This window comes from Branchiostoma lanceolatum, chromosome 1 (assembly GCF_035083965.1).
Source record: "Branchiostoma lanceolatum isolate klBraLanc5 chromosome 1, klBraLanc5.hap2, whole genome shotgun sequence".
Classification (NCBI taxonomy): Eukaryota; Metazoa; Chordata; class Leptocardii; order Amphioxiformes; family Branchiostomatidae; genus Branchiostoma; species Branchiostoma lanceolatum.
Window position 1 is genome coordinate 25,400,327 of NC_089722.1, and position 16,682 is coordinate 25,417,008.

Sequence of the window (16,682 nt, forward strand, 5' to 3'; positions counted from 1 at the left end):
TCAACATGGCCTAAGTTATGCCAATCTTAATTTCATGCAAATTTATTCTGGAACAACTAGACAACCTCACAACAGCTAAGTATCATTATCTTGACATGTTCTAGAACAACGTTTTTCGTCGACTTTGCCGTCGACGAATAAGAGGAATGAGCGCCCACAACATCATTGCAATCATGATTATCTATAATTACCCAAAAGCAAACATACACAGACGCTTGTGTAACGAAGAAAAAGTTAGTCAAGGACTTCAATGTCCCATTCCTGTTATAATGCTCGTTCGTTTGCTGTCTAGACCTACTAAGATAGATGACCAGCTTTGGTCAGAAGCTCCTGGCGACTTGTACCTGCACTGCACGTATATCAAATGCAGTCACCTTTACGAATTCCAATGGTAACTCTGATCACTCATCAGGTGATGACACCAGGTGCTCAGTCTCCGCATCACAAGGATTGGTTTTCACGTCTTGTGGGCAGTGCATGGTGCAGCCGACATAGCCGTAGATTTCCTCAACAGTTTACCTATCCGCCCCCACCTCACGACAAGAACTTCTCGCTACGGTATACCGTTCAACCGTCGTGCCATTTCCTCACCCAGCTATGGCTAATTGCCTGGATTCTGTAGTCTTTTTGGTACTTCTCTCTGCTCTCATGCCCGCCATTTTGTCATCGCCTCGACCTTTTAACAGCGTGGATCGTACTGAAGATGCCCCAAGAGGTATTTTCACACAAAATACTTCTGTTAACATTGTTTTGGTTTGTTGCAGAAATAGTTCTTACATTGGCATTGATGTTGTTGCACTGTATTTATCTAATATGGCCGGAAAGCAACCATTTTCCAAACTTTCTTCCGTGATGGTAAATTGTCTTGATTTAGTTTGATTTTATGCTGCGAATAATCGAGGATTGCAAACGACGAAACTTTTGTCAGTACATTGTCACGATTATTTTCCCTTACTAGTGGATGTCACTGAAACTGTAGTTTAGATGAAAGTCATGCGAATGTAGGGCATTGGGATTCTATAGACAATGAATGGGGAGGGGGGATATTCTTCTACTTCAAGTTGACAAGTTAACACCAAGATAACCCCATCAGGGGCAAAGTGGGGAGGGAGGAGGTCCCGGAAAGTCTCAGATTCTGTACATTGCTTTGCAAAAGACATGTGAATAGACCGGTTTTCCATGAAACCTAGCAGTTTGGACATGCAGGTGTTTGTGACGATAATTGCAATTTCGATAAAAGTTGCCGTCGAACCCCTTTGGAGCGGCTTCAAAATGGTATTTCCGTCTTTTTAGTTAACGGCAGTATGGAGTCCTCACACCGCCCATCCAGCCGTCCCGGTGTTAAGTCTGCCGGCGGCTGTGGGTACAACGAGTGGGCCTGTGCGTCCGGGGACGAGTGCATCCCCTGGAGATGGCAGTGTGACACCTTCAACGACTGCGCGGACGCCAGCGATGAAAACATGTGCTTTGGTGAGTCAGCTCTCTGCGTATGCGCAGGTCAAAGGTAAAGGCCTCTGACTTGCAAACAGTTACTGTCTCGACCATACTTAACCACGTGACTTTACTCATGTCTAGATATATATGGCCTCCATCGGTCGGTTCGCATAATATTGTCTAGAAGTGTTTTAGAACCTTCACGTCATGTCTTAATTTACGCCAAATGAATACTCGCCGTCGCCATGTTGGTGGAGTGGATGTACCCAAGATGGCAACTTTGGTAACTAAGAAAGGAGTTATCCATAGTCTGAGGCTCCCTATATATGCAAATGCAAAAGACAGACATGTTGAAATTTAGGGAAACAACGTTCAGGGTTTCCAGAAATTTTTAGTTAGGGGTTTTCAAGAATCTTAATATGACCAAAAAAAACGCAATTTCCCTGTTATTTTGTTGGCAGAATGTGACACGGGTTCTCGCAAGAAGAGACAGTCTAAAAACAGTCAGCGCCGACCGCCCGGGACAAAGAAGAACCTCGTTCCCTGGAATTGGATTTGTGACGGCATTCGTGACTGTGTTGATGGAAGGGACGAGCTGAATTGTGGTTGGTCACTTGGTTGATTGACTGAAGAATTGATTGATTGATTGATTGATTGATTTTTTATATTGATTAAGTTGCATTCCGAGGACAGTTTAATTCATTTCAAGTATAAGACTTGTTCTGTAAGATTCTTAACTGCTATGTTGTCACCAGACTGCGGACAAGGACTGTTCAGCTGCTTGGGAGCCAACGGCGTCATTTGTGTGGCCAACAGCTGGAAATGCGACCACATACTGGACTGCAAGGACTATAAGGATGAGTCTATTGCAGAGTGCGGCTCAAGTAAGTTCTAAAAAAAGCAGGAGAAAAAGAATGACAAGGACCCCGTCGGTCGATAAACTTGCCCCATATTTTAAGAGGGTGTCTAACAGGCAAGAAGAAGCCTTCTACACCGAGATGTCCTTAAGCCGGCGTCACAATTCATGCGAGCGTCGGCCGACTTTGTAGATCGCCCGAAGCTCGGCGAATTTCAAAATCGCGCGAGCGTCGACCGTATTTTCCAATGAAAATCTCGGGTAACGTCCGTCGAACACTAAAAACTAAAGATCCCCCATGAGATGGTACCATCACTTGGACATGGAAGAGGTCAGTATCGACTAACCTGGTAAAAGGCCAATATTTGGATCAACTATGATTTCTAAAGATCGCCCGAAGCCCGCGTAATCGACAGGACGTCGGCCGTACTTCGGCCGAAAATGCAAATTTGAAGCTCGCCAACACGTCGGCCGAGGTGAATTTCTTATTTGTGACGGGGGCTTAAGGTATCCTAAGGTATATTTTGCCGTCGTGTAGGAAATAAAATCATTTGACGTATTGAATTCGCAAGAACACAAACACGTAGTTTCATTCAAGCATGTATTCGGCATGCGAATGGTACCGCATATGAAACGCCGATATAAGTACAAAGAATATGCTCAGAGAATATGCCAGCTGTTCTCACTTGGACTAGAAAGGAGGATTGCAACAGACCTTGCGTGTGTCCAGGATCGGACTTTTCCACCATATCTTAGCTTAGCAGACTTAGTCAAGAAAACGGCAGTTTAGGTCTGCCATGTATTTTCGCTTTCATTTCCCTTGACCCTTCCTCTTTTCAATGAATACCGATTAAGTGTCGTTCTTTGATCCTGCAGTTGAGTCTCGCTGCTGGGAGGGGGCGCTGGTGTGCGCGCATGGGCAGTTCTGCGTGTGGCAGGAGTGGCACTGTGACGGCTCAAATGACTGCGGGGACGGTTCGGATGAGATCAACTGTGCAAAATCAGAAAGTAGGGGTGAACAGCTTCGTGTTCTTGTGCTTTTTTCTATCTTTTGCTAGTCTGAGTAGATTTAGTCCGGTCGGTAAGATTGCGGCCATATGTATATTACCTGCGCAATCGGCGTCCTCGTCAAAATGGATTCATTTTTGTTGTGAACCCTTTCTTGTACACTCAGACCAGAATTCCAACATCGTTATGGCGGCTTGGAACCCGACGTCTCCTGCCCCCACGACCACCACCACTGCTGCCACTACCACTACCACTACCCCGGTCCCTGTTGGCGTCTGGGGCAGCTGGACAGACTGGTCGGCGTGCTCGGAGTTCTGCGACGGAGAAAAGACTCGTACAAGGATTTGTCTGACCGTTCAGCTGTGTGAGGGGCCGACTTCCGAGACTACCAACTGTGGAGACCCGCCACCGTGTTACACTGAGCCTAGTGAGTGGAAACTTTACTCAGAGAACTCCACGCCTGCATTATCGATACAGCTGCTTGCCTGTATGTGGATAGTATTCAGCACCAAGGACAGATGTGTTTGCCTGTGTGTTGATGGTGTTCAGCACCAAGGACAAATACATGTTACCCGTGTGTGAATGGTGTTCAGCACCGACGACAAGTCTGTTTGCCTGGGTACGGATGGTATATGAACATGTCTGTCTGAAAATTTTTTGAAAACTTTACACCCGCGTTATTGATGAAGTTGTTACGATTAAAGTTACATCACAGGTCTTCAACAGATACCTTCCTTTGAACAATTCCTAGTTATCGTCTGTCGATGCCATTCGTGTTGCCTTTCGTCCCGCAGTGACTGGTTGCGGTGCCCGGCAGGTGAACGCGTACGTCGGTTCGCATCGTATTATCGGGGGCAGCCCTGCCGTGACGGGTGCCTGGCCGTGGCTGGTGCAGCTGAAGAAGGAGAACACCAACACGCCGTACTGCGGGGCAGTGCTGATCGACAATCTGTGGGTCGCCACGGCCGCGCACTGTATCGTCGGCATGGGATTTCAGTGAGTTCTGGCCCTGATGTCTTCTAACCCTTCGCTATTATTATTCTCCAAGCAAAGGTTTCAATCGGAGGGCTAGGAGTGTGGAGTTTTTTTAACGCTGACCTCCCTTGAAGGGCAGCGTTAAAAGTCCCGGACACTCCCAGCCCCCCGATAGAACCGCTGCTTGGAGAATACGCTTTTATGTTCCCAAGCAATTAACGTTATTAACGAGACTAAACTTTTCTTCCAACTCTATGAGAAGAAATTGGGACTTACCCCAATTTTCGGTTGACTCCATCAACCCTGTTCACGGAATGCTAAGCAATTAACGTGTTTTTTCTAGCTGTGGTGAAGCCGTCACTGTCTCCATTTTTGGCCGCAAATTTGGTGCTCTCATATATTCCATCGGCCGACATTCACGATAAATGCGACTTGAAGCGCTAGGCCAATCGTGGTCGATATATTACTGCAACGGCCACGTGGAAACCAGTAAATCATCTCTGATTGGCTACTTCCTCCAAGCAATTCGTCTTTGATACTTTGGATGCCAATAACACATGACAACGCACATGATCAAACATACGCATCCATGAACTCGCACAAAGAGTTACATCTCATGTCCTCCTCCTCCCCAGTTTGTACCCGGACATGTTGAAACTGATGGTGGGGAAGCACTACCTCACCGAGAACTCGTACGACCCTCACGAACAGGCGCGAAAAGCCTCCAGTATCATCATCCACTCCGGCTACAACCAGGTGAAGACGGACCGTTCTAATTTCTACCTGTCTATACCGAGTCTAGTATTACCGACAGCAAATAAAGCGCCTCCATTCCAGATCTCCAGGACTATCATATTCAATCCGACTAGTTAAAAAGTTTAGTTAAAATCCTCCCACATCATTATTGATGTATAGGGCGGTGTCCATCTCCGTTTCATAGTCCTGGGCCACATTGTGGTGCAATCACTTTAGCAGGGGGCTGGTCCACTGGCAGTGAAGTGTGTTTAACTTCTATACTGTTTCAGAAGTATGTACCATTTTTATAAAGTCTTTGGTATGACTCAATGCGCCTCTTGTCCAGAGGTGTCCTACCTGGGCCTTGAACCTCAGTCCTTCTGGTCCAAGTAATTTGAACCACATGTGGTGAGAGACAGAAGCGTAGACCAGTACACCACAGGGACCCCCCCCCCCCATTCCGACTAGACTGCTAACAAATTGTAGGCAAAGCGAAGGCATTAAGGTACGGCACGTCTGTCGAGTTAAGGATGACAATCGATGATCATGACTCTTTGCTGATTCTTCAGCGCAGGCATTGAGTTGTAAAACTTGCTTCTCGTCATACAGTTCGATAATTTAAAAAAAAATCTCCAAGTAGATGTTGAAAAGGAAGAGAAATGGTACCCTCCTCCGAGAAAAACGTTACGATCTTTCCTCCTGATATCTGCTTGAAAATGACAACCCTACACATGTCCTTATAGCACAGCAAATCTATATTCGTCCTCATGACCTTGCCGTATATCCCGACAGTACACTGTGAACAATGACATCGCCTTGGTGAAGATGGACCAACCCGTGGAGTACGCCGAGGGCGGCATCAACTTGATCTGCCTTCCGGAGTCTGGCGAGGAGTTCAGCGAGCATTCTATCTGCTATACCGCCGGCTGGGGGCTGACCGAGGGTGAGACGATATCAAGCGTACTTTAAAGCTTAAGCATACGTAAAGATAGCGTTTATTCATGCTGTATGTATAAACGCTATATTTACGTATGCTTAAGGTATGCTTAAAGGTTGGATTTCTTGCAGTGATGTTTTCTATGTTTTCTTAGACAGAGAAATTGTCAATTTATCGTTCACTTTTGAAACAAGATTGGCAATATAAAAAGATGTTGCCATGGGGACGGTGGTCTCTGTTAACATTTTCGTTTTTAACCCACATGCAAATAAGGACCTCGCATAATTCGCATAAATCACATCAGTCGATCACCTTCTCTACCAAAATAACACAGGTTGTCCAATGTATGAAAATCTTGTTTTCACAAAAAAAGATATCGTACCATTTCCTCATAAATTATGTTAATGAGGCCCTCTATCCAAGATTTGTGTCTAATAGTGGCTACATTTACTTAACTTCCAAATAGTGCAAAAACTGAATCCCCATCATTTACCACTATGGATTTATAGTATTTTGTCATTAATTATGCAAATTAAGTATCAATTTGCATAATTGATATCTATAGATATTTATCTCTTTCTCAGTTACATATGTCATGTGTTTGGGAGTCCTATAATAGAATGCAGCTGATTTATTGACTGTCCTCATTAATTATGCAAATCAGATATTGATTTGCATAATTGGCACATGATTATGTAAATCATCACTTAAGCTATCTACACACCAAAAATTATGATGATCCGTCATCCCCTTCTTGCGTTATTCTCTTTCAAAGTTTGAGTCAAAATCAGCTCCTGCAGTTCCAAAAAAAGCCGCTAGGGGGTCCAAATCTACAAGACATATTTTCCTAACAAAGAGCTATCCACCACTAAAAATCATGACTATAGCATGTTCAGAAGACGAGATTTGAAAAGGGAAAGTTCCCCTGCAGTACCATAGAAAGTTGATAGAGGGTCCAAAATCCAATCATTACAAGGTCTCCCATAGACCTACCCACCTACAAAATATGAAGACAATACATCCAGGCATTCTTGAGTTATCGTCCCATAGACTTTCACATTCCTGTACAATTCCTAAAATTCTTGCAATCTGCACACAATATAGTAACAATTTGGCTCGCCCCTGAGGCGTCGCCAAAAAACATGCGTTAACTAAAGAAGCACGTGTTTTCCCCCACAGAGAAGGTACAGTCCCATGTGGTTCAGGAGGTCAAACTTCCCCTCGTGCCTCACGACACGTGTAACCAACCACAGTCGTACAACTCTTACGTCACCGACAAGATGCTTTGCGCGGGAAAAATGGCTGGAGGGGTGGACACATGCCAGGTAAGCAGTTTACTACAGATATCCGTCATTAAGGAAGTCTAAGAATACACGTAAATATGTCATCTGAAACTTTTTAAGGGTTGACCGAAGCGTACTGTCAACTTTTCTATCAATCTTTTCGCCGTTTGTAGCGTTAGTAGCGCCACCATATCCTGTAAATGTGTATGTACTGGTGGTAACCCCACATATTTTACAATGAAGCTAGCCTGAGTGTATCCTAGTTATTACCAGGACTCCCATATTCTCCCTTCACCAACCAAGGGAGACTACGGGAGTCTTGGAACTAACTAGGATGACACTCCGACTACAATGAGGCGACCGTACCACCCTCAAAACACGTATGCCCCCGACCTTTAGGCGTCGCCAAAAGCCGCGTAAGGAAAATTTGTTCCAATCAGATCGTCAACCATAAACACCACCTACCGGACAGCAGCATATCTGCACCACTCGCGCGCGGAAGAACTGAGGTTAGACAAACGTCTGCAGACCAGAACCACAGTAGTCAAAACATTCTGGCACGTGGTTAAGGAACTACCGAACCGAACCACTACATCAAAGCGTCCACATAATCCCCCGGCTTCGACAGGGGACAAGTTTGTTTAATATTAGACAAGCACCGACCTGTATATCAAGCTAAAGTTTACGCAGTTTTGATGTCTCGATTTTCCGCAGCGGCGAAGAAAATGAGTGTAGAGACGATGACAGAGTCTAAGTAGGGATCTGGTTAAATCACTTCCGCTCGGAAAACTGAGTTCAAACAGCGCGGACTTTAGACAGCTGTAACCCAATGCAGGGTTGTATACTTAAAACTTAAACCTCGTGCCCTTCTCTATCTGAGTCTCGTACCCAGAGTTTGGCTTTCGGGTTTCTCGAACTGGAACCGAAGCCAGACGGATTTACACGAGACTAAACGATCGTTATTGGACGAATTAGGTACTCAGTGGGAGAAACAGCTAATGGGGGATTTTCGCAGGAACTGAGCGGCCGTGTCAAAACGATGTCAGGAAAGACAAGTCTTTTCTGTTTGTGTTATTTTAGATATCTTTCAACATGTTTAGGCTGTGCGGAAGTTGTTTTCAGTCGCACTATTATTTTCATTGATTAACGACAACGCCAGAACAATTAGATGTTGATAAAACCAAGGAGCTTGTAACTTTGATAAAACGACTATAACCATTATTTCAACTTTTTAAACGTCAACAGTGCTTAACTCCTCTCTTTCCCTCTCTCCCTCTCTCCAACCCCACCCCCCCCCCCCCTCCATCCGTTGCCACTGCCTTTCCTCTATCCCTCCCCTATTTCTCCGTTGTGTGTTAACGATCTTGTACAGGGCATGATCATATCATAGGGCATTCTTAAATATCGCGCTGAATCCTGACGACGTTTTGGGTATGACCACGGCACTTTCTGTGTTGCAAGATGGGGATCCAAGTGTTGTTCCACTGGTCCAACTTTGGTCCACCTTTCCGGCATAGTTCCAGACATTCCGCCGTCGTCAAACCAAATACTCATGTCTGGAAATTTTCCTTGTTGTTTCAGATTTGTAGAACGTAGAAAGTCTCATAGCCAACAAAAACTCGGCTCGGAAGTATGACAAGTTCAGACCATTTAGGGTGTAGCTTTTAATTTGATATTGAAGGAAAAAATACGGTAGGTACCCCCATCATTTCTATCTACCATCGCCAAACCTTCGATGTCTCTATGCTTAGCGCGGCTGCACATGTGCCCTTGTCTTGTTATGAGATGTCTACACGTCGTCCCTGCAGTTTAATATGCTTTGGACATCTGCGGCTAAGAAAACAGAAACTTAAAACTCTTTCATGTCGCGGCTCCGTCCTTTTGGTGTTGCCGGACTGTTTGGACTGGAGACCGCGCACGAGATAACCTTTGGCGTACAAAATCACCTGATAAGACTTACAAGTTACTGCATAGCTTACGTTGCTAGAACAACACACCTGCAGTTTTGTCACGTGGATTAACACACAGCGGTATCGCATCGCCTGTGAAATGTGGCTGCCATTGTTTGCTACACAGATTATGAGAAACAACTAACGTCGGGTTGATAAAGAAATTTGACAGTTCCCAACACGCTGCTCTGTAAAATCATATCTCTCCCTCTCCCACGCTCCACCCAAGTTCAAAGTCAACCGCTTAACCCTGAGAAACATGAGTTTGCGCGGAATGAGATATGGGTGAAATAGCGGGAGGAGGCATGGCTTTGAACGTGGCATCTATGACCTGATGTAGGGGTGTTTTCATTAAAGCTGGTTATGTCGCGTGGCGGGAGTAAACCAGCCGTGACCCACACCACTCGTAACAATCAAGGAGTGGGCTGTCAGGGGTTGGTGTTTCTTGTCGACATTTTCTTTGTTCTGGAAACGTTTAAGGCGTATTTGAGCAATTTTGTGCCGTTGCCAAAAAGATAGTGATCTAAAGCCTATAAAGTTGCATTTAATACAGCAAGGACATCATAGATGTTATGTCCTTGCTGAACAGAATACAGGCAGAGACCCTTTGTTGCATGTGTTACTAAGTATACTTTGCCAAATAGAGAGAAAGTCATATTTATCTAATATTACCTGCAGGTGTATTTCTTTTATGCTTATATTTCCCGCGAACTTGATGGAAGAGATTAGACTTGACGTTTTAATTCTAAAAAGGTTCGTTAGAACGTGTCGTTTTGCATTCCTTCTACAACGTTTGCAGGTGATGCTGTACAGAAGTTTGATTTCACGTTGCCCCAAAGTAGGCTGTATAACCCGAGGGTGCTTAGCATGCAGTCTCAGTGGCCTGTATAAAGAGGTCGGCCAGCCTGCTGACAGCAGCGGTCAAGTTCACGTTTGAGATTTGACAGAGTCGCGTTCAACAGTACATAGTCATAGCCGCGTGTTCAGCTGCAGTCGCTGTTATGCACGAACGACTAGATCAAGGTTATCCCATTGTAACAGTGATAGCGCCACCAATGGCGCAGGTTCGATTCCCGGGACCGACAGACTGTGTTGCTCGCCTCTTTGTTACACCATTTTACACCATACCAAAGTTGTCGGTGGAGAGACGTTGACGATTGTTTTCCAAAGAAAAGTGAGGAAAATTCAAAAGGTTTGTACAAATGGCAAATAAAATCATATGGAGGGAAGGAAAGGAAAGTTTCCTGACTGACCCTGCTCCAGTTTTGGGAGATGGAATAACCCGTAGCTTTTACAACATTCTTGTAATCCCCGTCCAACTGTAACAAATACGAGTGTTGTCTTAGTTCGCCCCTTTGCTTTTAATGAGATTACTGCCAGCTGACGACCTTGGCCGTGGTGTACAGTGGAGCATTTAGGTTGGCCACTGCGTGCCCGCGCTGCTGGAACCGTGTACAGTATTAGAAACAGTGGCGGTTTGGACATCACCGGTGTCAGAATTCGGGGAGAATCCATTCACTCTTTCGGATAGAAATGCGCAATATTTCCTGACAGGGAGAGAGGGTAGTGCGTTACGATGGGCATGGACGAAGACTGACATCAAATTTGCAGATCAAAACATAGCCTACGCGATCCTAGCTACCTAAAGGGCATCAAGTATTGGCGAGAAATCGTGGGAAATACTTCCAATATTAGTAACAAAGTCCCGTTACTTCCTACACCTTCTAGACCTTTCCTGACCGGAAAGAGCTACAAAGTCAGCCGGAAAATGAGAACTAGTGCACGGAAACTTTGCTTTGAAGTCCTGTCGACCCACTACGTGATCTCTTGCTTCCTTGTTACCTTTCCTAAGCTGTCCATGACACGGGAGCAACAGAGGTGAAGCACCTGTTGACTTAATGGGAAGTAAGGGAGAGGTTAGACACATCACAAACTCAGACTCAAAGCTAGAACAGCCATTCTCTCATTTGTGATCTTTTCAATGAACAACTGCCAGAACTGAGTAATCATGAGACTTTCGCCTTGTCAAAGAAGATGGCTGTATTGAATATCACACTCTGGCAAACACAGGTGCGCTGCGACTTTGTATCTTGTCTAGTCCGCGAAATTGCAGAAGATCTGTTATGGACCGGCCAGGATAAGCAGGTGTCCATATCAAAGACACCCGGGCCGGGCCTAACAATTAACAGGAAATGGGCAAAGAGGTAACTTCAAAGAGAAAAGAAGTGACAGGTGTACAAGAAAAGACGCAGCAGAATTCTGCAAGTGTTTTAAGACTTTATGCTAGTATAGCCTTGCCCTGGAAACATTTAAGTTACATCAAGTCTAACCATGTGCTAATCCACTAAGTCAATCCTATTTCGTCCTTATCTGTCTTGATTTGCGACGTTTTAGAGACGAACTGTCCAATGTCACATCCTGCCTCTTCACTGACTCTTCATCTGCTTAAGTCTGTGGATTTCTGTCATTGATGTTGCATAATTGTAGCTCAATTGGGAGCGGCTGCACATTTGAGCTCCTGGTTCCAAATACATGTAGTTGGTAACTGGGAGACCTCGGTTCGAATCCGGGGAAGGGCATCCAGTTGGAGCTGCATTCGTCTTTCGGAAGGGACGTAAAATTGGGTGTCTGTTATCGAGGAGGTGCCTCGAGTACGTTAAAAAAAGGCCTCATTACTCAGAAGGGTACGTTTTGCCTGTGAATATATAACGACCGCCGTCGTTCCTCGGACCCGCCGGGGATTATGGGATCTGTAGAGGTCAGCCGGGGTCATCCTGCGGGAAAAGGTGGGGGCGGCAGACCACGGTGGTTTTGTCTCGCCACAAGTCGCCGCACAAACAGTCTAGTTTTAGGGACAAGCTGTTATCACAAAACCCCACTTCGCTTGTAAGCCTGTGTAAGGACGGCAGAAACAAAAATGTAATTTTCAGGCCAAGTGTTCAAAATAATAAATACAATCGGTGGGAGCTTATACTATGTATGCCTGTCATCAACAATCGCAACAAAATCTTTTTTTTTAATTCACAAAACACAAGTCGAGAATCATCGTCTTATCAAGTTACTATTCTTCTTCTTCTATTATATAGAGTTTCCAAACGTATGCCAAAGTCTCAGAGGATAAAGAAAAGTTTGTCTTCACGCATTGCGAGATCTTTTACCATCTACTCTCTCTTTCTCTCTCTCTTACTCCTATGTATGCTTACAAAACGTATTCGCACAGTGCCCACATCTAGCACTCAAAGACTTAAAGTAGACGTAAGTCGCTGATCTACAGTAGTAGTAATATGTTCTGTCTGAAGACCAACCGCGGCAGAGTTTGGATTCACAGTAATGTCCCCATCATGCATGAGCCGTTACACTTTGTTCGATGGTTTTTACCATTCATTAACGTTCATCCCTCTCGATCAAGGTGCTTATCTTCAAAACAGGGTGGTCCTCTCGGGAGGGTATGGGAGGAGTTTTGGCGAAAGTCGAATCGGATGCTGATCAACCCGTTTTGATCTCCATGTATTTTTTAACTTTTTCGAACACTTCTTGATGTTGATAGGGCCAACGGTAACGCAATCGTGTCAAGTTCACGGCGCCTGGTTGACTAGTTAAACTAGTAAACCTCTCGTTGTTTGCAATAGCAGGGATACCGCATGAGCCTCCTTCCTTGTCAGTTCCCGTAGGATTACTGCTTACTCTGAGGAGTGCCCAGCCGACCGAAAAACAAGTTGCTTTGCAATCACTGATATTGGTTTTGGGAATCTTAGCCATTGTAAGAAGCAGCTTTACTTGAAATAGACATACATATGTATATTCCATTGATACAGGTTATGATACAGTTATTAGACGAGTGCTATCACAAGTTTGCTATGAAGGACCCCCACATGGCTCCCCTGTTTTGAAGAGAAGACTTGACCCTTCAAAGTGGGGTCACAGAAAGTACAATGACCACGTTCACAGCGCTACAGAGGTGTTTATGGGAGATTGAGTCCATCTCAGATAATATTAGGATTGGACGTCTAAATCTTCTTCTAAAAATGTTTACACTCTGACTTTGGTTAACACTTTGAGTAGACTTCACAATTACAATATACCGTTGTTAACATGACCTTTCAATGAGTTAACTATATATAACTATATGTCAATCATTTTATTGATAAATGTCATATCCCGGGTGATTTTTGCCAAGGGTAATTTTTACTGATTAAAGGAAGGAAATTTATACGATACGTTGTCTTTTTCCAGGGCGACTCTGGCGGTCCTCTGGTCTGCGAAAAGGCTGATGGGAGATGGTACCTGGTGGGCATCACGTCCTGGGGTAGGGGCTGTGGCGAAGCCAACTACCCGGGGGTGTACACCAAGGTGTCCATGTACATGGACTGGATACGGCAAAAGATGGATCAATACAAATGACGTGTACTAGACTTAAACCATTGAAAGCAGTTTAAAGGGGGGCGGGAAAATTTCCGTTCATAATTCCAGGGAAATAAATCACGCCTGACAAAAGGAAATTCACATTCAGTTATGATTCAGTCCGAGCAAAATGTTACCTGTGAATTACGATTTAGATAGAATACATGTATTTTGAAAGCAATGTAGAGATTGTCAAATATTTTCCACTACCTTACAACGTTAAAATTATGACAGAAAGAACATGATTTCAGCAAAAGTGGATGTGTTCACAACTACACTTGTGTATGTTGAAATAAAGAAAGCCTAATGTGAACAGCAAATATGTGCACAACGAATTGTGAAAAAGATGTACCAAGATTTATGAGATGGACCAAGATATATGTGTATCTACAGTACTGTGAATTTTGATGCGTATCCGAATCAGGGGCAATCTTTTTCTGTGACAGCGTCCATTTATGTGTGATCATCCTTTTTATTTTATTTCATTTTACATTGTTTTATTTGATTTAATTTTCTCTTCTTTCTTTGTCCTCTCAAGTGTCTTTATGCTGACTGGCAACAATAACACATAGCTACCCAAATCAACCTGTTTATTTGCTAAATGTATATCGTTTAAAGGAATTACACAGATGTTTGTGAACATAAAATGTATTTCACCTGTGGTCTGATTTCGAGGCTAGCCTAACAAAAATTACCGGATGTCCTGATTTCAAGGCTAACTACCCATCCTACATGACCTGTCAAAGAGAGGAAGCGTGTTCACAAAAGAAATGATTGATTACCTTTAGGACAATCCTCCTTTTTAATTTTTGGGTACGAGTTATTAGTTTTAAGACTCGCGGCGGAGAACCCCGGGGGCAGGTAGGAGGGGGAGGGGCCCAGGTGCCACAGTGGGTACATTGATGGTGGACAGGTGTGCAGATGTTCCTTACACACCTGTGACTCCAAGGTGGAAGGTCGCTGTGGATGAAAGAACGAGCGTCAGTCAGTCGGTATGTAAGGTGACAGGTTAAGTGAAAAGTACCGGTTTGTCAGCTAATTTGCACACAGTCAAAAACAACGTGTACGTTATTGTCAAAATTATTAGGCAAGGCGTAACAGTCCTTTGTGTATTAAGACACAAAATTACAATCGAAAAATCAAAATCTGTGGTATATGTTTTCGTGGTTAATAGTTGTAAGCAAAATTTTGGAAAATTTGGATTTGTCAAATATTGATGACAACTCGTAAAATGTACGTCATGGTATTTGCTCTATGATCGTTTTACTTCTGGTGATGTTGTCTTTATAGTAGAATTAGAATAAAAGACAAAATAGAGTTTGGGACATTTAAAGTCATCAGCAATTGTGTTGTACCGTCTACGCATCATGAGAACTGCTGACCTAGAATCTCAAGCGTGTTCAAGCCCGTCAACCTTGAAATCACCTTGTAGGGTTTAAAAGATGGCGGATGTCAAATGTTACTTGAGTTATAAGATCAAGGCCGTAACAGAAAACTTCGACCTTCAAGCACAATGACGAATCTCACGGCAGGGGTTCAGTCCGAGGTCCAGGTTTACGTCAGCGATCTCCGGACGACAATGCGGGATGACTAGTGGATAATATTCAGGCTTTTGGGGGTGATTTCAGCGTCACGAAAGAAAGGCAGAACGGTTCGAAATCCCATAATTGTGTGGCACTGCGGGGAGACCATAGTTTAAGGCTTCTGGCGGGATGTAAACTTATAACGTAGCGGACATAATGATGGTGACTTAAAGTTTGGGACCCCGTGCTTGTAGGTTTAATAAAGCACTGCTCCCCAACCTCTATCATAAACTAACTTCAAGCCAAAGTACAGAGATGTTTGGTCCTCTGTCGATGCTCCAGACAAATCCACAGACTCATGATCAAGTACATACATTGTCGACGTTGCCGACAAAAGATGACTAGAAACAGTTATGACAGCTGTGTAAACTTGTCCACCGATAAACTCACTGATAACGAAATTCAACAATGTTTTGTGAAAAACCATATATGCGTCGCTTATTGAGATAAGGATTATAGCTCTTACAGTGTGATTTAAGTGTCCAGACTCCGGCTGTGTAAGAATCGAGCAGTTTTTAATTATTTTGGATTATCAATTTTACGGTCGATGTGTTCTGACACAGGGTCTGTGCCGCTCCTATCCCAGGACGACCCCATTCTGCCTTCAGACGACGTTTTTCTAAGCCCCTAGGACAAACTCCAGACCCAGTGGTCTCATTCTGTAATAAGCACCGTCCAGCTCCTAACACAGCCTTCAAAGGAACTACATCAAGCCAGAAGTCATACACCTACACATCGGGATATTTATAATAGGGCAAGCTTTTAACACACTCTTAAAGGAAAGCTGACGAAAACCTCCTGCTAAGAGTAGATTCATTAAGCCTGAAATGAAATCACTTCCTCTCAGCGTTTCTGACAGGAAAGTTAATCCACATGATTAAAGATTTGACATGTTCGATGACATGAATAATTAGAGGGCAGCGCTCAGCCCAATTATGTTCAGATGAGGGAACGAGGACGCGCTTTTCTTTCTGTGGCTTTGTGGGAGGGGAGGGGTCGCTTGTGTGCACCTGTTGAAAAGATGAGGTAATGCTTGTGGTTAATTTGGTGATGTACCGCCTGTCTGTGGTTTGAAGAGAGCTGGTCGAGCATAACTGTTTTATTAGACTAAAAATGTGGGAAGTGGGCCAAAAGGGAAGTCATACACAATGAATATGAAAGAAGGTATGACGTCTTCAACAGTCACGAAAACTGCCATTTCAACTTCGCGCTTGAACAATTTGAACGATCCTTAGAAACGACAAAAGAGCAATCGATGATGTGCAGATGTAGTATTTTAGCAATTTTGTCTTTGATCTCAAGTTGGAAGGAAAGAGAGCTGGAGACTAGATGCACCCCAATAGACTTGAAGGACAGATCTATCTTAAGATTACGATTTGTTGCAGTTGTTGACGTCAACGGACTTGATAAATACACGTTGGCTACTTGACTTATTCTAAAGTCTATCGGGACGCCTTTCGGTCGCATTCTACTTCTAGTCATTAGATTACAATATGATGCGAAATTCTGAATGAAAAAAGC

General features: G+C 44.0%; 1 protein-coding gene across 1 annotated transcript; it reads left to right on the plus strand.

Moving 5' to 3' along the window:
• The first annotated feature begins 398 nt into the window (after positions 1-398).
• On the plus strand, positions 399-14,225 carry LOC136444385 (transmembrane protease serine 3-like). Its single transcript, XM_066441918.1, has 11 exons — positions 399-715; positions 1,294-1,470; positions 1,896-2,039; positions 2,190-2,318; positions 3,167-3,298; positions 3,465-3,725; positions 4,093-4,294; positions 4,909-5,029; positions 5,801-5,951; positions 7,125-7,270; positions 13,411-14,225. Exons 1-11 carry the CDS (start codon positions 598-600, stop codon positions 13,576-13,578), a joined length of 1,749 nt encoding a protein of 582 aa, XP_066298015.1. The 5' UTR covers positions 399-597; the 3' UTR covers positions 13,579-14,225.
• The last annotated feature ends 2,457 nt before the right edge of the window (positions 14,226-16,682 follow it).

What these genes read in the sequence shown, in the direction of transcription:
- LOC136444385 (XM_066441918.1), top strand. Translation starts at nt 598, where the DNA reads ATGGCTAATTGCCTGGATTCTGTAGTCTTTTTGGTACTTCTCTCTGCT. An exon ending in TACTGAAGATGCCCCAAGAG is followed by an intron (nt 716 to 1,293) that starts GTATTTTCACAC and finishes CCGTCTTTTTAG; the next exon opens with TTAACGGCAGTATGGAGTCC. An exon ending in GAGGGGTGGACACATGCCAG is followed by an intron (nt 7,271 to 13,410) that starts GTAAGCAGTTTA and finishes GTCTTTTTCCAG; the next exon opens with GGCGACTCTGGCGGTCCTCT.